The 25,299-nt window shown below is 37.2% G+C and overlaps 1 protein-coding gene across 1 annotated transcript in view; it reads left to right on the plus strand.

Moving 5' to 3' along the window:
* The window catches only part of RGS22 (regulator of G protein signaling 22), a 60,088-nt gene that overhangs the window by 22,208 nt on the left and 12,581 nt on the right, over positions 1-25,299 (plus strand). Inside the window, exons 12-21 of the mRNA XM_058814395.1 lie at positions 1,449-1,525; positions 2,033-2,138; positions 3,983-4,108; positions 5,669-5,770; positions 11,466-11,660; positions 16,234-16,323; positions 16,820-16,968; positions 19,959-20,121; positions 20,734-20,892; positions 24,646-24,807. Of these exons, the coding sequence (XP_058670378.1) occupies positions 1,449-1,525; positions 2,033-2,138; positions 3,983-4,108; positions 5,669-5,770; positions 11,466-11,660; positions 16,234-16,323; positions 16,820-16,968; positions 19,959-20,121; positions 20,734-20,892; positions 24,646-24,807 (1,329 nt within the window). The remainder of the gene's footprint in view (positions 1-1,448; positions 1,526-2,032; positions 2,139-3,982; positions 4,109-5,668; positions 5,771-11,465; positions 11,661-16,233; positions 16,324-16,819; positions 16,969-19,958; positions 20,122-20,733; positions 20,893-24,645; positions 24,808-25,299) is intronic.

The following is a 25,299-nucleotide window of genomic DNA, read 5'->3' on the forward strand; positions in this document are numbered from 1 at the left end:
TTCATGCAAAAAAGTTGCTATAAATAGAGTCAAATTATCTTCTCAGTTACACCCTGGCTATTTCCTAAGTCCTTTGGATAGATATTTTAGCTGGAAGTTCTCAGAACTGCAAAATTAAGTCTCTAGCAATGCAGCTTCACCACTCGGCCTTGTCTTAATCCAGAGTAATTCTTACAATTTCACTACAGTTAACCTGGATCTATTCCTCATGTCTATAAAAAAGTCAGAATTCTGCTCATTTTCTATCACTACAGCCCTTCAATCATTTACACATGTTTACTTTCTACAGAGGTCCATGAGTCACTCAACAAACCTTTTCACAGTTTGTAGCTTATAGGTGGCCAGTTCAGTTTTGTCACTTTTCTTCCTTGAAAGCCTGAGTGTGAGAGGTAACTGCAATAAAAATTACAGATTTTCAGCAATACAGTGTTAAGCCTCAGAATACTTGGTATTTGGAGAATGTGGATTGAAATTGTAGTTCCAGTATCAAGAACTGTATAGGCTATGCCACAGATTTGTCAGCACACTCTGTCAGTAACCTCTGTTACTTTAGGTTGGATAATTTGGGGCTACAATTACTTCCTTTGAAATCTGATTCATGGAGATAATGGAGGAAAATAGTGGGACAGATTTCCTGTTTAGCAGAAACTGGATTCAGAAGCCATGTTCCCGGTGATCATGGCAGAAATGGGAGCAAGAAGCAGCTGAGTCTTACAATGACCAGTTCACAAGGTGTGCTAATGAGCCAGGACCAGCTGTAGGTCAGGCAGACAGGAACCTGCTGGTTTCTCAGTCCCTGTTGAATTTGACACAAATTAGGATCTGGTACCATGAACATTCACAGAGTCACCAAATGGCCCATTTCTTGCTATTATTTCTTTTTTCCTACAAGAAATTTTGACTTTTGAATCTTCTAACTACATTGTGCTTGCAAGAGCTTAGGTAAAGCAGCAGCTCTGGGTGAATTTCTGAGGGCACTCTGAATGCAATTGGCATCTCCAAAAGGTCAGAGTATGATTTTGTTCAAAATAATAAGTGAAGGTGTGTCAGAATGACCCCTTTCTCTCCCAGTCTGAGTGATTGTATCTCTCTTACAGTGAGCTGACTTAAGTTAATCGTCCTAAAGTTTCACAAAACATGTTCACATGCTCTTCACCTGACATCCTCTGTAGTTCTGTACAATGTGCTTGTAGCATATTTCCACCTGTTAAAAATGCATTTTCTAAGCTGTAGTGGTTATTAAGGTATGCTGAAAAATCTTGAAAAATATTCAGAAATTTTTGCAACTTGCCAACTGTTTTTGACCAGTCAATGAGAACATGTTAAGAAAACATAAAGGTGGAAAAATAATCAGAATTTCCTTATTTTTCTGTAATGTCTTTTACAAAAGTAGAACAAACTCACCAACAATTTTATTAAAACTAGCTAAACCAAATTTCTCTTTGAAGAGGTCATCAGGATTACTACCTATTCTCACAGGAAGTCGGACTCTCCAAAGGGATGATATTTCTAGCATTAGAATGCGGTAAGTACTAAAGTCCCTTGTGTATCTTTCTGCACAGCAATATACCTCAAATATTTATGGAAGTATTTTAGATTCTACTGTTTTCATTAATACTTTATTACAATTATCTGCTTAGTGAAGCACAGTTATGGTACAGATTGTTTGCATGGAGAATTCCTCCCTGGCTGATGAGTTTCTCACTTGTTTATGCCACAACACAAAAGAGTTTATTTCCCCAAATACAAATGTTTTCTCTTATGTAATAGTCAATATTCTATGCATTCATATTCTTTTAACCTGTCAAAAATGCTAACCCATAGAGTCATGCTATGCCAATGATTTCCACAGAGCAATATGAAAAAGGTATTCTACTATTTTTTTCATTGTAAATTTAAACTCCATGTACTTTTTCCTCTCTATTCACTTTATCATTACACCAGTTTTTTGCCGCTTTTTATTTATTTATTCTACAAGCAGCCTTAGATTTTTCTTAAATATGTATTGAAGATTTTTTTGTTTGTGATCCAGGCCAATGTCAGTGAGCACAGACGGGATTCATAGCTTAGCTCTGGATGGGACTAAAGACTCAGAATACCAGGGTCATAGAAAGTACACCTATGCTGAGCTTCTCCATGTAAGTATGGCTTGAAAATATTACTTGTCTTGAGTCATGGGTTAAAACACTTTATTCTGCAGTATGAAGTAGTCAAAAATGAAGAGAACCTGGTTTAATTTTATGAATGTCAATGCTTTATGCAGAGGTATCATTAGAATGTCAGCATTTTCTCTGTTGTATATGTCACCTATTGGATAGGAAATCATGGCACACACGGAGGTTTATTTTCACTAGAAAGTGTGGATCTTCTCCATAGTGACCATGTGTTCAGTAGGCTATGATGGAAAGCTCTCTGGATAAATGCTTCAGTGGAAGTCATTGCCTAGGAAGGTATATCAGACTTACAGAGAAAACTGAATCTGCCTTAGAAAGTCATTAAAGTTATAACATTCATAGAGGAAGAAGATTCATTTGTACCATCCCTCTTTATTGCTTGTGTACTTCATTCTTTTCTTTGTTGAATTATTGCCTGCTAAGCAATAGTTGAGCAAACCTCAAGAGAGACAGGCTGCACAGATGAGCCTTTTCTCAATAACTGCTAAAATGCTGACAAATCAAACATATGAGATGTCAACATCTGGCAATCTAAAATATATCCAAAAACCTTCTTGTTTGTGGAATGGTCTCAAAACAGCCTGCTCTTTCATGGAGGTATTGATACCCATAGCCTTACAACTAAAAAAAAAAAAAAAATTTAAGAAATCTGGGCCCACCCACATGTGCATGGAGTTTGCTGAGCACTTGAATACATGCTTGTTTGTTTTGCACTTCAAAATCACACTTCATTAATTTCTTCACTGCAATCATTTTACCTTGTTTTTGACAGAAAAAAAGGTTATTCTTTGCAATTTGGGGACATTTGCAGTTAGGAATGTACATTCAGCAAAAGTTCACACCATGAAATATTAGCTTTTATACATCATATGCAGTTTCTGTCTTACCAACAGAAGAAAATATCATACATTTACACTGGTTAGACTGGAACCTACAGTCAAGACCTCACAGTTTGCCATCACAAATATGAAGCAAAGGGGAATGCAGGGATTCATAGTTTAACTTCATACTGGGGAGGGAAATCTTCCTACTCTGCTTCAAAAGTCTGGTTTCCTCCTGCCCTTCTCTCCTATTTGGAGAGAAGCTGATTGCCAGCCACCACACTCATCTGCTTCCACTTCTGCTATCAGAGACAGCAAATCAGCCATAATTTCTCTCTTGTGATCATCAGAAGCTAATTTACTTACAGAAGCCTTTTCTGCTTTCTCTGTGAGCATTGACAAAATGGATGTATTCTTCCTCAAATGCTCTGGGAGCTGTGGTAATGAGCGTGGATTTCTGGCTCGCTAAATTGCTCATGATTTTGTTGCTCATGTCAGTGGTGTAACCCCAGAAGATGTATCTTTTGTTCCATAATAGTTAAATATTTTGAATCTTGACCAAATAGCCACCTCTTAACTTCTCTTAATTCAAAACACAGTAGCCTGAGCTGAGACAACCTTTGACAGCTAACTGATGTCATTGGGTATCACTGGAATTCCACAGAGCTAAAGACTTAATGACAGAATTAAGGCCAGGTTTGTTTTTCTGTTTTAAGTATTGAGGAACCACCTAAGGGATGCAATAATCACTTAGCTTCTCTACATGTCTTCAGTCATCAGATTTATTCCATTGGATGTGAATATTTAGTGGGAAAATGGTGGTAAGGGCCATGATCAATTGCATATGTAGTAGAAAATGGAGTCTACTTCCTTGGGATGAAGATACTAATTGAAAACACTTCATGGCCTTCCTTTGCAATGTAGTGACATTTGAAAATAATGAAAGCCTGTTATTCTTTGCTGTATAACTATGTTTTATTTGTCCAGGGGAAAAGTGTTGCTAGCAGTGTGGTCTTCAGGGGATCAGGAATTGAAAGCATGCTGCAGTCTCTTTATTTGGAGAACAGAGCAGGCTACTACTTCACACAATTCTGTGAGAAGTCAGGGAATGAGGTATGAATATTTTCCTACTCTGTGATAATTTAGTCCACAATTGACTGAATGCCAAGTTATAGAGGGCAGCCAGACTGAAAAAAAAAGAAATGGAGAAAGAAAGATTGATGACTGGATGAATTATTACTTGTGAGACTTCAATCCCTCAACAATAATAAACTGTTCACGTATATATGCAAACTAATGACAGGTCTTAACCAAGCTGTCAGATTCTTACTGTCTCAAACCCATTGGAATTCTTATTGTACCATCAGGGATAAAAAAAAGGCTACTCATTTTTAAAAGTTACCCATTAACTTGGCACAAAAAAAAGAGGTCTTAACCCACAAAAAACCTTTTTAAAAAGATGGGAAACCTGATGTGCTATTACTAACAATAATTTGATTTCTTCTTAATTTTTGGGTCCAAAATCTCCAATAATTTTAAAACTTTCTTATGCTTCCATGAATCTCCTTGTATGTCTGAGACATAAACACTATTTCTTTTATGTAGTCAGCAGATGTATCATTCATTGCTTGGTGTAAATTGAGGATTGAATTGGAACAGTTTATGCATATTGAGTTAGTGTTTAGTGGCTTTGCAGAAAAATTGAGTCTTTAGGGGAGGTTTGAATGCAATCAAGATGGACATCTGTTTCACCACTAGCACAACCCAGAATCCAGCAGCAGTAGCTAGAAATGCCTCTGGCTTCTAGAAGGCAAGATCTAATGTTTCCAAAGCTAAATACCTTCAGCTAAAACTATTAAATGTGCATAGAAAGAAATCTAAATGAAAGAAACTTATTTTTCCATTGGAGATAGGCAACCACCCAAGTGCCTCTAGCCTTTCCAGGTGCCAGGCTCCTTTCAAAATTATTTGCTTAAAGTTTTCTCTTCAGCTGTGAAGCCTATTTCACTCATGTTCCGGGTCTGGAAGACTACAGTTTGTGGAACAAAGTTCCCCATCTCTACCTTTTTGGAATGGATTGTTTATTGGTTAGTGATGGGAGTTTCAGGGTATTTTTAAGGTCTAAACCCTATAAACACATGATTAAAGCAGAGGACTTGGGGAAAGATCTAGACTTCTGAAATATCTTTTGCTGTTTGTTTGAATTCATGAAATGAGGCCAAGAATCTGGGTCTCAGAAATGCGTGTAATAAAAATGCAATGATAATCCCAGTACAATGTGTCAAGTACACACTATTTAATTATTTTGGTTTTTGCTGCAAAACGCTATTTTGCCATGGCACAAACTCTGCATGTCCATTATCAGCATCTCTTCTTTAGCACTGGCATTATGCCACTGAAATGTGGTTACTCTTCAAATGTTAACTACAATGTTAACAATTTTAATGGCCAATTATGCATAAAGGATGCAATAAAAGATAGAGTATCACTCTGACAATGCTATGAAATATGTTGTTCTTCTGCCAGTATGCAACAGAAGATTAAATCCATTTTAAATTGAACTTGATTTATGATGACCCCAAGGAGCTAAATAATTACTTGCTTTGGAAAGTCAATTTTTTATAAAATTGTGATATTTGGGTAGCAATAACCTACAATATTTTTCATCTCTAGTTGTGGAAGAACTGCGTGTACTTTTGGTTTGACCTACAGGCTTATCATCAGCTTTTTTACCAAGAAACCCTTCAACCTTTTCAAATATGCCAGCAAGCTCAAGTAAGTTGTAAATAATGTGGTTTTCTTTCAAAAATACATTTATTAGTTCCCTTCACAAATGCATTTGTTCAGTGTAAAGACTGAAAAGAAGATAAAAAAGTTTCCAAAACTTGACAACCCACACCAAAGTAAATCTGTGTTGTGGGCAATAAAAGAAGCTCTTTGGATTGTTTCCATGGAATTTCTTGATTCAAACATTAAACATGCATAGTTTGATTTCCAGGCTCTGCAGCCTGTTCCCAGTTTTATCTATTATACTCAGTTTACCTAAACTCCCCTTTGCTACACTGAGTCATATTTGGAAACTGTCTGCTTAGTGTTAACATCAGAGATAGTGTTTTTTCTAAACCAACTAATTGTGCCTGTACCTTTCCTTCCATCTCCTATGTGGGTTAGAATTGCAGATTTCATAGTACAGACCTCACATAATGACCTCAATAATGAAAATTGATCTTTGTTAGTCCTGTTCAATTTTTATGATTGTCAGGGTATCATTATTATATTTACCATGGTTGTCATCCCCTAAATAGATCTTTAGACCTTCATTTAATGTTAAGTGGAACCGATATTTCCTATAAAAGAGTATTTTAATTGAGCATGCACTTAGCCCACAATGGTGCTGAAGGCAAAGTACATTGATTCCATCAGGGAAAGAAACTGCAACAGTGTGATATCATTAGAAGAACTACAAGGAACTTCTAAAATCACTTTGTGAAACTTTGGTCTGATTTTCCTCTCTAAACCTTGTGTAGGAGTATATCCTATCCACATATTTCAATATATACTGTAATAGAGCAAACTACTTCACATATCATTGAAACAAATATCTGTAGAGGGCAGGTGAGAGTAATCTCTTTATATGACATGTTCCTGAGCATCTGGACATTCTTGAATTTGTCTTCTTTTGCTTCTTGGAGGTTTTACTGGGAAAATAACAGAAGTTTGCATATTTGTCCAGAATTCTCATCTAAATCAGTGTTATTTGTACCGAAACTCCAAGCAGAGGCCAAGGCATGGGTTCCTCCCTCTTCTATCTCGTACTGGGTAAACTGAACCGAGTTTACCCAGCTGTTTTCCCCTCCAGCTCTTTTTATGGCCTGAGGCTGTGGGCAACTGATTGTCCCCTTAAGTCTGACTGTCTCCTGCAGCCGTCCATGCCTGTGTGTGGCTGGGGACCTCCTCACGCCAAGCTGACCATATCTATTCTGTATCACCATTTTCCTATGTGTTTTGTTTTAGGCCAGAGCTCACCTTATAGTCTCTGATGCTTTTCATTTTTGTTTCATTTCACACCAGTTTACATTCTTTTTGTAGTGGTTGCATGGCTGAAAATTTAAGGCCCAGGTCTTTTTTACTAATCTTATTTCCATTGCTGGCCTGGTGGTGACAGCAGAACATCGTACAATCAGTGTTACCAGGCAGTACATACACATAGCCATGAAAGTAAATACATCAAAACTAAATATGTGAAACTGTTCCATTAGCATAACTAACAGCTGAAATGTAACATAACAAATCAACACATGTGCTGCAACATTTGGTATCATTCTCAAGCTTGCCTTTTAAGGCTGAAGAAAAATTATACTTGTTTTCATTGGAACACCGTAAAGAGTCAAGCTGCAACCAATCTTCAGAGTCTGCTTATGAAAGGGATGCCTTCCCAAATTCTGCACTCACCTTTGGCACAAGAAGACAGTCACTCCAAATACTCCTAAGAGAATGTGAATCAGATTCACATGACACATTGTCATATATATTTTACTATTTATTACAGAAAGAGACATGTAGAGACAAACAGAGTGTTCCATATGTCTGCTGCCTGCTTCCTCTTAGAAACAAGAACAAACCTTGATTGCTGGGTATCTGCTACTCATTGTTTCATTTGTTAGGCATTGCTATCTCAGCTTTATAACAGAGTAATAAAATGCTTTCCAAAGTATATATGCATTCACCTGGGGAAAGAAACTATGGTGAGAATGAAATTTGATGGATAAGAATAATGACAAGTACTGGTAATCACCCAGGAACATACATGGTTATTCACTATTTATTCATATAAACATATGCACACAAGTGTAAAAAAATTTGAAAATAAAACTGATAAAGAAACATAAAATGTTTCTTTATCAGTTTAATTTCTTTAAAAGTTGTTTAGAATTATAAAATTTAATGCAGTTGTGGGAAATACAATATTTTAATGCTAGAATCAATTTAGATAAAGGGAGTCTTCATTACTGTGGACTTTCAGGGTCAGATACAAGATTTATGTTAGTGGGAAGTGATGATGGAGGTTAAGGCAGTTTAGCCTCTCTGTTCAACACCAGCCAGTGCATTGCATGCTTCCATCACATCATTCTGCCAAGCAGCTGCACAAGGCGCTCGTTTAGAGCAGAGCAATATCCATTCCTTTGGGCAGCAGTACAAAGCACTTGGACTTAAATCTTTCTCACATCTCTTGCTTCACTCCAGTCATACTGAAATTGCTTATCAAAACCTTCTCATCTGGGGATGAATTCACACCAGAACCCAGGGCCTGTACAATCCCCAATTTGGAAAGTCATAAAATGAGGCCAAAGTCTTAAACTGAATTTTCTAAGCATTATGTATAACCAGGTTTGTGCAATTGTAAGTAATTCTAATATGCAAATGTACAAATTTCCAGATAAGGTTTTGGGTTCAATCCATAACATATTTACATTTATAGGAGAATTTATAGCTGGCAGGTAGAAAAAAAATTTGTGTTTTTAATAAGAACAAAACAATGAATCAACAAAGTTTGATATGCAATTGATGTCCTATGCTTCAGATTTTTGTATGAATTTGTTAACTTTTAAGTTAATGTAATTTTTCTTGTTCATCCCATAGGAGATTGACCAATATAATGGTTTCAGTATTCCACTGAGAATGAGAAAACCTCAGGAATTCCATGACACTGGAATAAAAAGATGCTATGATTATTACTTTTTATAAAATGTGTCTTTCAAACTGCATTGCCCAGTATTGAAGGCTGTGAACAGACACTTTTCCTCTTTTTTGACATCTCTAGAACTCTTCTCAGTTGTTTTTCCTGCAGTCCTTGCAATTGAATCTGTGCAGATCTACAGATGCACCTCAACTCTGATGCAACGGACACAGGGATGAAAGCTCCTACTCATTTCACTCCTATCTGCAAGTGCATATATTCACTTACTTGGTCAAATACCACTGCAATGGATCTTATGAGAATTTAAGTAAAAAGATGCCAAATCCTCTGACACTGCAAATGTGCATCCTTCAAATGAAGAGGCCATAATGATTTCACCACTGAGAATTTGGTTATTTGAGATTTGAAAAGTGCATTCCTCTAGCTAGCTTAACTACCTTTAAATTTTTGCTTCATGTGTATTGCCAGCCCTAGCTATTGGTTCTGGAGACAAGTATCTGTCCTTACTATGTTCTAGTTTGCATGTGAAATTATAAAGAACTGGGGGCAGCTCTGCAGGTAGAGCAGCCTAAAAAGGCAGTCCCTAATGTGGCAACATATTACAACAATGCTGGTGTGAGCAGGTTGTCAATAGCTTTTGGTCAACACTTCTTAGTCTGGACAATTTCTGACTTGGTAGGCTGATATTTTTTGCCATCTCTAAAGTAGCAAATGTACTCAACAAAATTATAGGGGAAGGGAATTCCAGCCAAGAAACTAGTGGTGCATTTGTTTTTATTTTATTCTTAAATCTATGCTCAAATGATCACTCACTTAAGGAACCAGGTTAATCTGTGCTAAAATATTGAGGACATATTTTTGAAGCTTTTTACTAATTTACAGATCTCTTGTGTGGTAAGTTGTAACAGGTAGAGCAATATAGTTCTAATGACAACTGAAATGGTTAACCCCTTTTTAAAAAGGCTGTTTTTAAAGATACCACATCTTGGTATCATTGGAGTTGGCCCCTCAAATTTGGCTAATCTTATACATTAAATGTTTTGGATCAGACTTGACATGACTTAACTGAAACTTTCCTAGTGTTAGGGCTCTTCAAAGTAACTTTCAACTTTTGAAATCACTGTGAATCTAATTAAAGCTGTTAAATGTCATTGTACTTAGAGATTTGCTGAGAAGAGTTTAATTTAGGATAAATGTAGTCTAGCTTTCAGGTAAGACTCTTCCTATGGATCTTTTATTTCTCTTACACCTGCACCTGCATATCATTATTGCACTGATAACAATAGGCACAGTAGGCACAAACCATTTTTGTTTGCATGGAAAATGTAGAAATGTGGAAGGAGTGTAGAATCCTGCATGCACAATAAATACAGTAATCATAACAAGAGCTAAGGGAGGGATGGATGTCAGCCATCATATCCCTCTATATTCCTCTGTGACTTAACACCAGGAGAATCTAAAGGGTTTGTTTCAAATTGTAAAGGTCCAAAATAATGGGGATATAGTCTATTACTGTTGCTGTTTGAAAGAGAGAGTTTAATAAATCAGCATTTAATTTAAAACAAACAGAAACATCATTATTTAATGTACTCAAACATTCTCCCCTTGTGCTTGAAATCTAAGCACACCAGTGTTTTATTACTACTTGAACACAGAGTAAACATTATTTTCTTCTCTTCTATTGCTTTGAACATCTGCTAGTTACAGCTGGATTTTAGTAACATAAGGAAAATGAGAATTATAAGAATTCTGAATTCTTCATTGTCCAATCTGTGTGATAATAAAGTGAAAATGGACTTGTCAATGCTATCCTAGAGAAAAATTCTGATTTGTGCTGCTAATCTGGTCCCTGACTGTATGTTTGAAATATAGTTAGAGTTTCACAATATGAAGAAGAGAAAATATTTATAAGGATATGAAATATATTTGGCAGCATCTTTTTTTACTTGAGTTTCTAGCTGAAGTCCTAATCATGAAGTTTTAGGAAGCTATTACGGAATTTATTTTTCCAAGATATTCCTGGAGAAAAAAAAGTGTTTTACTCTGAGTTTTCTATGTTCATTTTCATAGCATGTTTAACAAAACATTTAGAAAACAAGAGTTTTGCATAGGGAACTGTATAAAAAAAATTTAAAAATTGCTCTGTGCTTCAAGGATGAGCTGTTAGGGAGAAGGAAATACCCTCCAGGTTCAGTTTTCTGCTCCTTGTACGTGTTGAATGGCAAACTCTGTGCTTCAGATAAGAAGCATGTTGTGATTCTTGTTTTGGTAAGGGCTTAGATCTCAGCTGTGCAGTGGTATCTCCTGCATGGGTCCTGTACAGTAATAAGTGTCTCACAATTGTGAAAAAACTATCAAAGAGAACCTCCACAGAGAATGAAATAGTATAATTTTTCATTAATTTTAACCTCAGATTTACAAATGACATCTCTTAGAAGAACTAAGATGCCATCACTAGTTGGCCCAGCCCATATTCAGCAAAACAACAGTGTGACTTCATGAGGAGTGCAGTTGCAGTAATAATTGTGGTTATCTGAATCTTAAGTATCAGCCAAATATATCCAAGTGAAAATTGCATTAACCATTTTAATGAGTAAGAGTAAAAATGGCAGGGGGATTCATTATGTCAATAACTGAATTTTGAACTAATACTAGTTCTGAACATACAGCAGGGCAGTGGGGGAGAAATATGCATTAATTCTCTCCTTCAAGGGTCTGTGACCATTGAAATGTACCATGGCTAAGATACAGTTTTCTTCTGTTTTATTGCAGTTCCTTTATGCAACTTACATTGCTCCATCTGCCAGTATGGACACTGGACTTCATCAAGAGAAGAAAAATATAATTTATCACAAAATTGACCCGGCTTTTGAGGACCTTTTTGACCCAGCAGAAGAACATATCCTCACTGTTTTGCTGGAACCATGGATGAAGATGGTGGAAGAAGACAAATACACTTATAGAAAGGTAATATCTGGATGACACCATGAAAAATTCTTATTTCAGGGAAGAAAATCACAAGATCATTTATATGAACCCTGTTGTATTTATACTCCAGAAGGGAGAAGTATTACAAGATGTTTTACTTACTCCTTTCTATCCTGATAAGTTGAAATAGGCTGAGCTCTTTGTGGAGAGCAGACTTCTCATGTGAAAGGAAGCTGTGGGCTTCATGGACTCCTTGGCCTGTGAACTGGGGAGAAACACATCTTGCTATGGTAAAATTTATCTCTGCACTCAGGAAGTTTCATGTTTCTGCAATTGTACCATTGACCAGAAGTATTTTTTTTAATGATGGATTGCCCACAAACACTCTGTATTTTTAATGATAAGCACGTAGTGAGGTGGTTTTTTAGAGTGTCAGTGCAGTGACAGTAGATATTTCTGGTGTTTAGAATTTAAGTGCAGTTACTGCTTAGCACAGAGGAAATGTGACATGGTGGTTCAGCTGTATTTGCCCCAAACAATTTTTGGATTGTTGCTCTGAAAAAGTGGCTCAGAGGTGTACTCAGTTCTAATCCCAAAATGTTCTGAAAGTTTGAATTGAGCATGCTCATGGAGGTCAGAGGAAAGGGCTGCAATCCTGGCTGTGCCTCTGACCAATAACAACAAGAAATGGTGATGACAGTGGTGGATGCTGTGGCTCTCTGTTATTTGTAAACTTACCTACAAATTGCTTGATGAAGGTCAAACTCCTTCTGGGTGCCACAATATGAGAAAGATACAAAGCTCTTGGAAAGTGTCCAGAGGAGGGCTATGAAGGTGGTGAAGGCCCTTGGGAGGAAGCCTACAAGGGCTGAGGTCACTTGTTTGGCCTGGAGAAGAAGAGAGTGAGGTGGTCTACAGACACCAGTCTCTTCTCTGTGGTGCCCAGTGACAGGACCCAAGGGAATGGCCCAAAGCTGTGTCAGGGGAGGTTTAGGTTGACTATTAGGAAAAGTTCTTTCACCCAGAGGGTGGTTGGGCACTGGAGCAGGCTCCCCAGGCCAAGCACCAAGCCTGACAAAATTCAAGAAGTGCTTGGACAGTGCTCTTGGGCACGTGGTGTGACTCTTGGGGATGGTGCTGTGCAGGATCAGGAGTTGACTCAATGATTCTTGTAGGGCCCTTCTAACTCAGGATACTCTATGATTCTAATTTCAAGTCTTTAGCATCTCTCTCTTGGAAATAGAAGGAGAAACTTATAGTGGAAAATCATGAGAGAGAGGGCAGGAAGTTGGTTCTTGTTCCTGTTTTTCTTCAGTATGAGGTTAGATGAAGCATCTCCAATTTATAAGAAATATCATCATTTATTGATGATACTTCTGTCAGCTTGTAATAACATTCCCACATTGCCCACTGCAAAATATTTTGAAATCTCCTTTTTCAGAAGTTTTGTAATACAGTCTGTTTTTGGTTCTGTGTCATGTATGCATGTAAGAAAAACTAGATGGATTGATACCTAAAATCAAAGTTGAGAATGGTTTTCTAACCAGTATTAAAATTTAAAAACAGATTGTAAGAACAGAAAAGAGACATACAGCTATCTTCAGCACTTTGCAACCAAGAAAGTTCATGGAACAGAGGTCTTATCCATATTCTTGATTTTAATAGTCTTTGAGGAAATTTTTTTCCTCCATGGGTTTCTGTAAAGTGTATCTTGAGTGATGTATCTTCAGCCTCACTGTAAAAGTGAGTGTCATGGTTTAGTCATGCAATAGGAGAAAAAATGTGTATCTTGATTTGTTTGGAAAGGCCTCCCTGATAATTTCACCTGGTGCCCTAGTTTTGTATATGACAAAGAACAAGTAAACAATTATTATCTTGTCCTGTTCTCAATGTTGTTATGCTTTTACAAGTTTCTGTGATATCCCACTTCAATTAGATCTCCCTGAAACTGAAGAATCCTAGACACTTTGACCTCTCCTCCTACAAAAGGTGTTCCGTACCTTTGTTGCACTTATTGCACCATCTGTATGTATTATATTATTTTGATGAGATGCAAGCAATACTCAAAGTCTGGATGCACCAGGGATCATCCAGTGGCAGAACCATGTTTTCTGTTGTGCTCTTTGCCCATTCCTAATTGTCCCTATCATTTTGACTCCTGGTGAATTTTGAGTGGATGTGCAAAATGCAAGCTAATAGCCATCTGCAAATGATTCCAAGATTTCCTTCCTAAGTAATAACTACTAATGGAAAGCCCTAATTTGGAGCTCACTGGAATGACTTAATGTTTATTATCGTTGAATTCAGCTGGCCTTTTATCACACAGATGCTAAAGTGTCCTGTTATCCTGCAGCTTTTCACAGTCAATTTAATTTTTTGCTCTGTGGAATCATTTTGCAAACTTTGTTGTCTCCTCACTCACCTCCTTTCCACATAGTTTCTGAATGTTTATAAAGCAACCTCAGTGCAGGTCCCTGTGAGACTACAATAGGAACCCCACCCTATAATGAAAGTTATTTATTTCTTTCGTTTTGATTTTCTACCTTCTACTTAATTCACGAGGGGACTTTCTCTCTCATCCTGGGATAACATAATATCTTTTAGAAGTTTTGAAACTTTGATAAACTTAGTGAAATGACATATAGTAATCCAAACACATCTGTAAAATATTTTCTTTGCTTTTCAACGTCTTTTCCAACCTTTCAGATAAATTATTTTTTCTGAACTATTTCAGCCATAACTCTTTATGACCTGCAGTGCACCTTGGAATTGACTGATACTTTCATGAATCTGAAATTTTATGTAATTTCTATCAGGCTAGTTTTAATCTTTTGTAGTTGGGTATTTTCTATGTGTGCTATCTGTAAAGGTTGTCTAGAGTCTATTGCCAGTCCTCACTGAGTCAAATCATTAGCACAGCCGAGGGTTCTCGTACATTGTGTACGATGTGTAAGAAGGAGTCTGCTTTAGAGCTCTCTGTTTTCACTGCTTCTAGTGAAAAGTAAGAATTGAAGAGATAAACTTTTCTGTTAATATGTGTGTCAGTTTATATCTCCTTGAGTTAACCACGGGATAATCTCTTGCCCATTTTAGTTTGGAGGATGTGCTCCTTTGCAAGTGAAGTTACGTGCAGACTTCTTAGTGCTCTAACAACACAAAGATCTTAATCTGAACACAAAAAACCCCAACAAAATCATTTTTACTGCACAATACAAGTGTTTGTGAAGAGTTACAATACAAAGACGTTAAACGACCTGTTCTAGGAGGCACTAGAGTCTCTTTGTACTAGCTGCAGGCTGATAGTTAGGCACACTCCTTCCCAAGCACAAAGACAACGTCTGCTTTGTATTTTATTCAGTCCCTGGCTCTGCTCTTCCCCTGTGTTCTACTCTATATCAGGATATATTTGGCCCATAGTGAAACAAGATATTTTATCAAGAATTAGGTGAGTCCAAAATTGTTCATTTGGGACATATTCAATATATCTACATTTTTTCTTTAAATGAAGTATGAAATCAGGAGAGTTTCTTTTTACTGTCGACTCTCATTCTACCTCTGTCTGCTTTCTCTTTAAACTTTATGAAAAATGTTTTGAATTGTTTTACTATTTAATTTTAAACTATATTTTCTTCTAAGGGAAAGAATAGCCCAAAGCACCTTATAACAATGGAATAAAGTTACATTGAGCTTGAAGACATTCAGATAACACAGTGATTAGTGTGGTATTCACATTTAGATGAAAATATAATGAATATTTTTCTAAACATTCTCTTCTCTCTCTGGTGCATAAATACTTGTATAAGACAATCACAGCTCTCTGATCTTTGTAATGAGCATGCAGATCAGTGTAAGGCATTGGCTCAATTTTGCTAAATATCCTAAAATCGGCATTAAAATGATTTAGGCAGCAAGGAAGGTCACCACATACCTCTTTCACAGTTACTGATTGTTTGTACATAACTGAAGAAGAATTGCTCTAGTTACATACAGCTTCTAATGAAGTTAAAATGCCAACTTCATGGATTCAAATCACACACAGTTAATAATTTAAGAAATAGGACAAGACTGAAAGTCAGAATGCTTTCATCTTTATTGTTTACCTATTTTAACATCTTTCTCAACTTAAATTTGTGTTTCTCTAAATCTGCGGCACTCTGTCTTCTTGACATTTCCTGTTGAGAGTCCTAGTTTTAAGAACTGTTTTTCTGCTTCTCAGTGGCAGTTTGGCATACAATTTGCTGGTATAGGCAATCAGGTACGTCTGATCCAATATACACAATATAATATATGCAAAACATACACAATATATTATGTACACATTAGAATTTAGCAATTTTTTAATCAATTTGCCTAAAGTTATAGTTAGGTTATTTAGTAGTTATCTATAGAAATCTGCATCTGAGCCTACGCAGATGGGAAAAGTGTGTTCTACCAGAGCTATTGATAGAATTGTTTGTCACAAGAATGTGACTTCTTGTCTCTTCTAGACATCAGTCTCATCGCTGACAGATGTATTCTTTTCCATCCACTGTCACTGGCAAAATGCCCATGTAGTTCTCCATCTTTCTATAATGTGTACTGTAGGGGTGATACAAGATATTATTTTTATTAGGTGGAGTTGGTGGAAGAAACTCAACAGCTGGACTCCGTGTACTTTAGAGAGCTCCAAGCTTTGCATCAAGTGAGTTCCGAGAAGGATGAGGTAAGACAAGTACCTACTAACAAAAACAAACCCTTTCTCTGACGGAGAGGGTTCACACTTTGAGTATCAGCAATGAAAAGCTGATCAGATGCTAGTTTGGAGAAGCAAATAGTCTGATTTCTACCATTCATTTTGGGGACTGATTGACAGCCATTGTATTAATTAGATACACAGGTCTTCTGTCAGTTCCATCAACATCAGACCTAAAGTCTGTGGAATGTGTTTTGGGCCTCTACTCCTGAGTAAATGACTCCATTTCAAGGGAATTACAGGTATATATGGGATTATTTGATTATGGAACCTGCAGACACTGATATGTTTAAAGCAAACATAAAAGTAAAGCTTGCTAGGAGCTGGAGCCTTAACTCAATTTATTTTCTTAGTGATTAGAAAGCTATTTTACAGAGATAGGTTATCTAATGCAAGGATTATTAGACTGAGCAAAATGCAGAGGTGAAAAAAACAGTTATGCAAGCAAAATAATTTCTCCCCTCAGAATACTGTTGCTGACACGGGGGCTCTCAAAGAAGATCAGCACTTGCATCAAGTTCCCAAAGAATTGGCAGGTCCTAATCTGTCTGACCTGATCCATGACAAAGAGAAGTTAGAACAATTCCAGGCTTTTCTTGATAAGCATTCTGCTAGGTATGTTTCTTCATTATTGTTATTTTACCTGTTTCTAAGTTCAGAAGAAATATGTGCTAATGATCTTGGCTATCTGAATGTTGACAGATTTTAGTCTTTTAAAAAATGTTTTTGCATATTTATGAAGCACACAGACACATTGTTCAGACAACTGAATTGTCTTAACATGTTTGGGGTAAAAATTCTCCTGTCAAAACATATTTGTATTACAGTTCTGTTTTCAGTTTCTGCTTTGATTAGTGGCAAACCCATGAGTAGAACAATTAGCCTATAATGAGTAAAATTTTCTCTTTTTTAGTACAGATTCAATTTAGTACATTTTAAAAATTAAAGCTGGTTATTATAAAAATGTACAAATAGAAAACAGGCATGTTATTGTCACAGTGTGACAGCAACCACAGTTTTGTGTCTGCTGAGCAGATTTAAGTACTAGCTTGTAGCAGATGCAATATTAGGCAGGGTCTTTGAAAAGGTGAGTCTGTTTGTTTTAAAAGTAAGATCTGAACAGAAGCTGATACTCTTTCTTTTGTCTTTAAATTGTTGCTTCCTTCCTTTAGTCGGGCTTCCCATGAGTTGATGCTTTGCGTATTGACTGTTGTTTCTAGTCAAGCACTGCTATAGCTTTACATTGGATATTAGTCAGCTTTTTCAAAACTGCCCAGAAAGGGGCATCTGGCACAAAACTCCTCTGGCCCAGATTCAATGTCATCACTTCTGCTTATCACATAGGTTCTCTTTGCAGTCAGAGAGACAAAAATATACACTTCTGACTCAATATTCCTAATTCTGAAGGTAAAATCTAAAACCAGTTTGGATGGATCATTCCTAAGATTACTGACTACAAAAGAACTGCAGATAATGAGTTCAGATGGAAATTCTTATGGTCTAGCTGCCTATAGTCAGGTGACTTCTGAGTTAGTTGTCTAGAGCAGTGGTGTCCAAACTTCTTGCTCATGCATCTCATCAGTAAAAACTTTTTGAGTGTGGAACCCTAGTGTGTATGTATATATATATAATTTTTTATACATTATATACATGTGCTACTAAAGTTTTAATATTTTCTTGCTGCCCCTCAACAAATGGACACCCCCTTCACATACTGCGGTTCAGAGACCACTAGTCTTGAGTTCCTCTCTAGTTCATTGAGGAAATGGTAGGAATCAGCAGATAACAGGTCATGGACAGGTATGCTGAATTGTCTCTGGTATTTCCTGCTTTGTTCATCACAGACAAGTCTAATTTTAAGTGGTAGAACCAGGCAGAGAAATGTTTAATTTATGGAGCCTTTTTTTTTTTTTTTAATAAACCTTCATAATGAAGAAAAACATTTGAAAAAGTCTCACAACAGTGTTTTAGGGCTGGGTCCAGACTAGTTACTCTGGAGTCCAGCTGGCATGCTACAATAAAGGTGCTTAATGGTACTGTAAGCTGAAGGGATCCTAGAACTAATGCAGTCTGGAAAATGTCAGAAAAAACCAATGAACACGTCATTTGCCTTTTCATCAAAACTTATGGTTCTGATAATGTCCAAATGTAAGTGATCCAAGTTTCAGGAAGCACAGGCTGCTGAGTGCCTGTACACAAATTCTGGTAAGAAACTAAGCAAAGCTCCATTAATTAATACTTTTTAAAATGTATAGGATATATTCACACAATTGCAGGACAGTTTGTGTTACTTCGGGTTAGTGAATTACCACTTGTTAGTCCCGCCAGGCTAATTGACTGTGGATGTGCTCCTGATCCACTATGCCAGGATAAGCCACCACTAAACAGTTTATCTAACACACTTGAAGATTATATATTTTACTTTTTAAAAAGATGCACATATTTGGTCAGTTTTCATAGGTAGATGCCAAGGAGTTACACCATAAACCACAGTAATTTGGATCACTTGCATTTGGGTGAACTTAGTCATGTTGTGATGAACTAGCAAATGAATTTCAGTCTCAATAGAACTTAGGGTTCAGTAAGGGTCTCAAAAGACTTTTGAAAGGAGAACATCTGTTCTTAAATCAGTCAGATGCTTTTGAACATTTTACTCATAGAATAATGTTTTGAAAAAGCCAGTTATTAACCAAATGGAAAACTGAAACAGATTTGTCTGAATTCAATGTTTCATTTTTCCTGCTGCAGATACAATGAATGTACTCACTAAAATGTTCATATAACTTCAGTTAATAAGATACTGTCAGAAAACAGTCAGATAAATTAAACCGAAATTGTAGATATGTCATTTATTCTGTTGTCTGGTTTAGAGAATGAAACCATTCTGTGATTCTATGAAAACAAATTTAAATTTATAGTGTACACTCAAACATTATGAACAATATATAGATTGAGAACTGCATCATTGAAATGATTTGTCACCAATTAAATAAGTAATAGAATTGGTAACTTATGAGAAAGCAGCCCACAAAAAGCCCTAGAAACAAATTTTGCCATTAATTGTTTTTATCTGCTCAGCTGCAGACTGACTTAAACTCTAGCACTTCACACGGGGCAGGAAGGGGGTGATTTCTTGGGCTGATGTTCCCAGCTGTCATCCCTGCTCCTTTCTCAGGCAATATAACAAGGAGGCAGAGCAGGAGGTGTCATCTCTCAGGGGCTCGCAGCCTCAGTACTGATTCAAATTCTCATCTGCTTCACTCTTCATTCTCTCTGTGAGCTCTGCACAATGGTTCTGGTCCACAGTCCCTGCTGGATTTAGCAATGGCATATTGAGGAGATTACTCCTTTCAGGGTACCCCCAGATGGGACCCTAAGTGAGATCTCTAAGATAAAAGTTTGCTCTGCCTGTTCAGCAAGTGCCATGGTCTCAGCAGATGGTACTAGCAGAGAAAAAATGACATAAAATTTCAGCCCAATCTGACCTGGTATTTAGGTCCTGAATACTTCGGTATGGTATAGTTGTGGTTAAGCTAATAACTCCCTAGAATGTTGATGAAAGTAACTCAATATTGAAATAACATTCTGTTTAAATTTGTTTGTAGCATGGATCTCATCTGCTGGCTAGATATTGAAGAGTTCAGAAAGATGCTCCAAAAGGATAAAGAAAAAAGTGATGAAAAATTGAAAGACATTAAAACCAAGTACTTAAACAATGAGTACTTCTTTGGACCCAACAGCCCAGCTACCAGAGAACAACAAGAAGAGGTAGCAGTCACAGAGCCATTCATAAAGAACAGTCACTGTGACTGTGACTGAGATAAAAATCCACAAGTGGGTCTGCTCCAGCTTTTCTCCAAGCTATCTCCTCAAATCTTGCCTATATTTTTGGCCACAAGTATGGTTCTATTATGGTTGTATAGGTCCCTTTCTTCCTGTTCAGGCTTTTCCTCCCTACCTCTTACAGAACATCTCTCCTGAACTGTGATCTAGGCCACAGTCAAAGCCTGCACAAGACAGCTCAGAAAGTGTAAAAATGACTTTCAGGCACAGTGACTTGTTCCAGTTTTCTATTTTAGTATGTCAGTAAAGCCGCAGACAGCAAGTCTGAGCTGTGGTGCTCTGATATATCTTGATGCTTAGGCAATTCACTTGTCAAGCTGGGGTATTATTCACCACAGTCTGTATCCTATTATAGGTAGGGACAAATGTAATCTGTTCCCTTTTGTGAAAAGTACATGTGAGCCTTGGGTAAGCATGCATTAAGTGCTTTGCTTACAGTTAAGCTCATGCTTTGCTAAATCAAGGATGTAGAGAGATAAAGGACTTTTGGTATACACAAACGTTTATGTCATGTGTTATTGTATTTGGATTGCTTAGCTAATGCATTCAGGTGGAGGAAGGAGACAAAGCCTTCATGATCAGCTTTCGGCAGAGGCTCTGCTACAAGTTCAGCAATGTGTCCAGAAGAGATTAGAAAAACAATGGCTGCCATTGTTTCTGGCAGAAGAACAACGTGGGGCAGAGGAAGAAGCAAAGGTAATTTTTTAACAACAGCAACACATACAGACATTGTTTTTTGTTTGGCTCATAATTTACCATTGGGGTAGAAAGGTTCAGAGGAAAAGCAGCCCACAATTTACTTTTAGTTTACATTGAAAGAGATGCTGTAGCATGTACAGGTTGAAACATTTATCTTGGTAAGTGTGAAGGCAGTTCATCTGAAGGCTTAGTTTAGCTGACAGTATTATTGTTAGATACCAAATCTGAAGGAGCTGGTGTTAACTCTGCTGCCATCCAGCCTGCCAGGAGAGGGACCTAATTTTTGCTGCACTGCTACACTCTCCCTATGCCATTTTGCTTTAGCCATACAGTTGCACACTGAAGAAATACTGCTTTGTGTAAAGAATGTTCCCAAGGGGACCAAGACACAAGCAAATGAGTGAGCTTCCCATGCCGTAATTCTTTCACTTATGCTGTCCATATTCTCCCATCTGGAGCTGCAATGCTTGCAGAATCGACTTCAGGACTTGTGAAATTCTTCTGAGTGGGGAGGTTAACTGCTACAAGCCTTGCTCCAATTGGTTACTTCAGAAAGCTGCCAAAAAGCTGGGAGTGAGGAGCCTTTCACTCCTGCTGGTTCATTAGGAAGACTGAGGAATGGGCAGAGCTAACATCTGCCTTTTATGAATGCCTCTGTGGCTGTGATCCACATAAAGGGATCATCCTGCTGGTGGGCAGAGGCAAAGACTTGGTGTTTTGCACTTCCATAACAGCTCTGACATGTGAATGTCATAGAGAGGGAAACTTCAAAGTTCGACCAAGCAGACACATATGCAACTGCATTGCTTGAAATTATAATTTTAACATTGATTATGTTAATTAAATTTAAAAAAATCCTAACCCTCTGCCTTTTTTTAGCTGAACTTTGCCTCCTTTACAAGCCCTGGCAGAAGACCAATAAGGCTAAGCTGCTTCCAGGTCTGGAAGCTAGTTCATGCCTCTTTTTGCACCTGCTGCACTGTGTTGGCAGGGAGATTAGCCCAGGTAGTTTAGAAAATGCTGTGTTCAACTCAAATAAACAGTTTACAGGAAATACATAGTTCTAATGAGCTTTTAGTCTATTCCTAACTCCATTTATGTCCAATTGCTTTTTTCTTTTTCTTATTGAAAATTCAGAGGATGAAAAGATTCTTTGAAGAAAGTATTTTAGAAGAAGTGAAACCAGATGACATTTTCCACTGGCTTCATATTTCACAGTGACAAAACAGTGTGGGCATGCTATGAAGTCCTTATTCAGGAAACCTGCCCTTTGTTTGAGGTGTAATTCAGCTACAAAGAAGTTGCAGGATCAAGTCTGTATTTATGATACAGCTGTACAAAGGAACTAAAAATATTTCATACTAAAACAAAATCAAACCCAAAATTTATTCCTCACATAATTGGTCCCTTAGAACATTATGGGTGAAGCAAACTCCACCACCAGTGGAGTGCACAGTTTGACTGGTATTGCTTCTTGTCTTCTCTAATTCCCCAGTCTTAATGATCAGGTGTTCATTTATAGCTGAAGAAGGGATGGCATTCTGTGCAGGTCCAGAACAAGTTTCAGACATAAAATCCATAAGAAGACATATAAACTGTTCTACCACTGGGGTCTTAATCATTAAAAGGCTAACCAAAAAAAAGAGAATATTTAAAAAATAGAATAATAATATTTTGTTCAGCTATAGATGAGGGATATAACTGAAGATCTTTCACACAAAGACCAGCAAAAGACAACCAGGATGTGGAAGGCGAGTGAAATTTGCTATGTCTCTTGTGTCTGCAGTTTCACAGTCTTTTTCATTTGACCCTTGCACATTTTTCACAATTTCCCTGTTGACAGTGTGAGGCCCAAATGTAATGCTGTTAAAAGCAATCATGACTGTACTGGTTACAGTAGACTGATTACTCACATTACTCCTGAATTTAGTTCCCTGCTGGATGTTCATGGTAAATCTCTCTCCCTTTCTGTCTGGAGAGGTCATACTTGAAAATAAAGGTCTCTTGTCCTGGGCTTTGGAACACTATTAACACTCCTTAAACTAATATTGTACCTTTAATTCACATTTATCTGTGTTTTGCATGCAGTGGACTTATTTGGACAAGCTGTTCATTCCAGCATCTGGTAGTTTATTTATTATTGCAAGTGGATTACGTGCAGACACAAAAGGGAATGTGAAATATGCAGCAGAGTGGGCAGGTTTAATCATATCTCACAGTATCTATTTCATTTAGAACTGTATTTTAATCTCACAGCACTGAGATAATATCAAATTTAAACTTTTTAAACCTTTGTAATAATAGATTTCATCAGATGTTTGCAAGTTTTTTTCCTCTTGAAGAGCAGTGAACTTTTTGTGATTGCCAACATACAAGTTGTGTACATTTGTTCAGTTGAACTTTTATTGTCTGTTGAAATCAAACTAGAGACCTGGTCACCAATTATCCATGCAAACCATCAGCACAAAAGGGATCCAAAGTGCATGTGGGTTCTGTTAAGTGAGTTTTCCCTTTGCCTGTTTGTCAGGGAGATGATTGTTCTCCATGTTCTGCTTCAAGGTTGTTGACCCATAAAATAAGTCGTGTTTACATACTGCTATAAGGATGGAAGCAACATTTTGTTCTTCCCTTCATGAATATGCCCTAGAAATAATTTTTATCAAAAGTTCCCTAAATTCTGGTCACAGGGAATAGAACATGTTTGGAGAAGTGGAGAAGGGCTTGGAAAATCCAACCTTACTGCCTAAATTGAGCTGACTTTATTTTCACCAAAGGACCCTCTGGACAGCACCACCCTATTTGCCAGGGCAGGCTGTTACCCCTGGCAGGCTCTGTGACAGGACTGAGCATAACCCCTGGTTTTAAGATAAGTTGCAGAAACCCTTTCAGCTTAGGATCAGCTTAGATTTCCAGGACTGTTGGCAACAACTAAAAATGTTTCTGACCGATGCTCACCACTGAACAGCACTCCACCCTTCCAGGACTTGAAGAGTTTTAAACCACTTTTAGAAGATGGTTTTCATTCATCCATCTGATAACAAAAGTTGTTTGGCTTGCTGTTCAGCAACAGCACAAGAACTGTTTGTTCAGGAAGGCAGGCCAGCATGAACTTCAGTTCAAACAAACTGTCCCTGCATAAGCCATCTTTCTTTCCCCACCCTTTCCTGGCTGCCTACTGTTCTGTGCTTGGCAGCATGAGGATTTCCAAAATGTCTCAATGACTTTAAATTCTATTTTACTATTGGTAGCTTTATTTCATGGAGAGCAAAGTCTCTGGCTTCTGTGGGTGATCATAGCAACACATTTCAAACCTCATTTTGTTGGTGAGATCCCTGTCAAAAGCATTTTACAACTTTAAGCTATGTGGTTTGTGTGTTCCTTTTCCTTTGTTGTTTGTTTGCATAAAACTCAAACTGTTCTCTAGAAAAGTAGCCCATTACCATAATCAATAACAAGAGCTGTTTCTATACTTTGTAGTATGCAGTCATATGGTCTAAATCATTGTCAGTCATTTCCTCTCCATCATATCTTCCAAGAAATGTTCCCCAAACCAAACATAAAAAAAAAAAAAATGGAAAGGAAGAAATGAAACCTTGCCACATTTTATTGTATCCATGTCATAAACTCATAAACTACTGAAAGTTAGGGTCAGTGCAAAGATAAGAATCAGACAGTTTACACTAACTAATGCCTTTGTTATTGCTTTTTGAAACAAAGTTTATTTGGTGCATCTATTTTTTCTTTTGACAGCATGTGGACAATAAGAGTGTTTCTTCATCTAGTGAAATAATTGCTTTCCGCAAGGCGCTCTTGGATCCAGTGACAGCAAATCTGTTTCAACGCTTTGTGGCACAGAAGGGAGACCTCCTGGGGAATGGAGTGCTCTTTTGGCAAGAGGTGCAAAAGTATAAGGTAGGGTGGTAAAACAGAGCAAAGGGAATAGCATTCGATTTGTCAGCAAATGCATCCATTCATGCACATTAGGAGAATTTTAACAAAAATATCTATAGGCATTCTGTTGTTCATAGTAAAGCCTCTTTCATTGTTTAAACTATTTTTTTTCATCAGTGAAAATCCTCACTTCTTAAGGGTAGCTATTCTTGACTCAAAAGCATTATCCCTGTATTTCTTTATGCTTCTTCAAACCATAATATTCTTCTGAGTCTCTAAAGGAACACTGCTATCTTGCTAATGCCCAGAGTTTGGTATACATCTGTTGAGCAGTAGAAATGTGCAAGCATTAAAATGTTCATTCTGTCCTTTTAGCTGCAATCTGAATTTGGTAATTTCTCAAAAATGAGAGATAACTTTAAAATTCAATCAAATTTACAGATATAAAGATGGTATCAAAAAACCCTATATGTACAATGCAGACCACAGCTCCCTTGCACTTTGCAGAATCAA

Source organism: Ammospiza caudacuta, chromosome 1 (assembly GCF_027887145.1).
Source record: "Ammospiza caudacuta isolate bAmmCau1 chromosome 1, bAmmCau1.pri, whole genome shotgun sequence".
NCBI lineage: Eukaryota > Metazoa > Chordata > Aves > Passeriformes > Passerellidae > Ammospiza > Ammospiza caudacuta.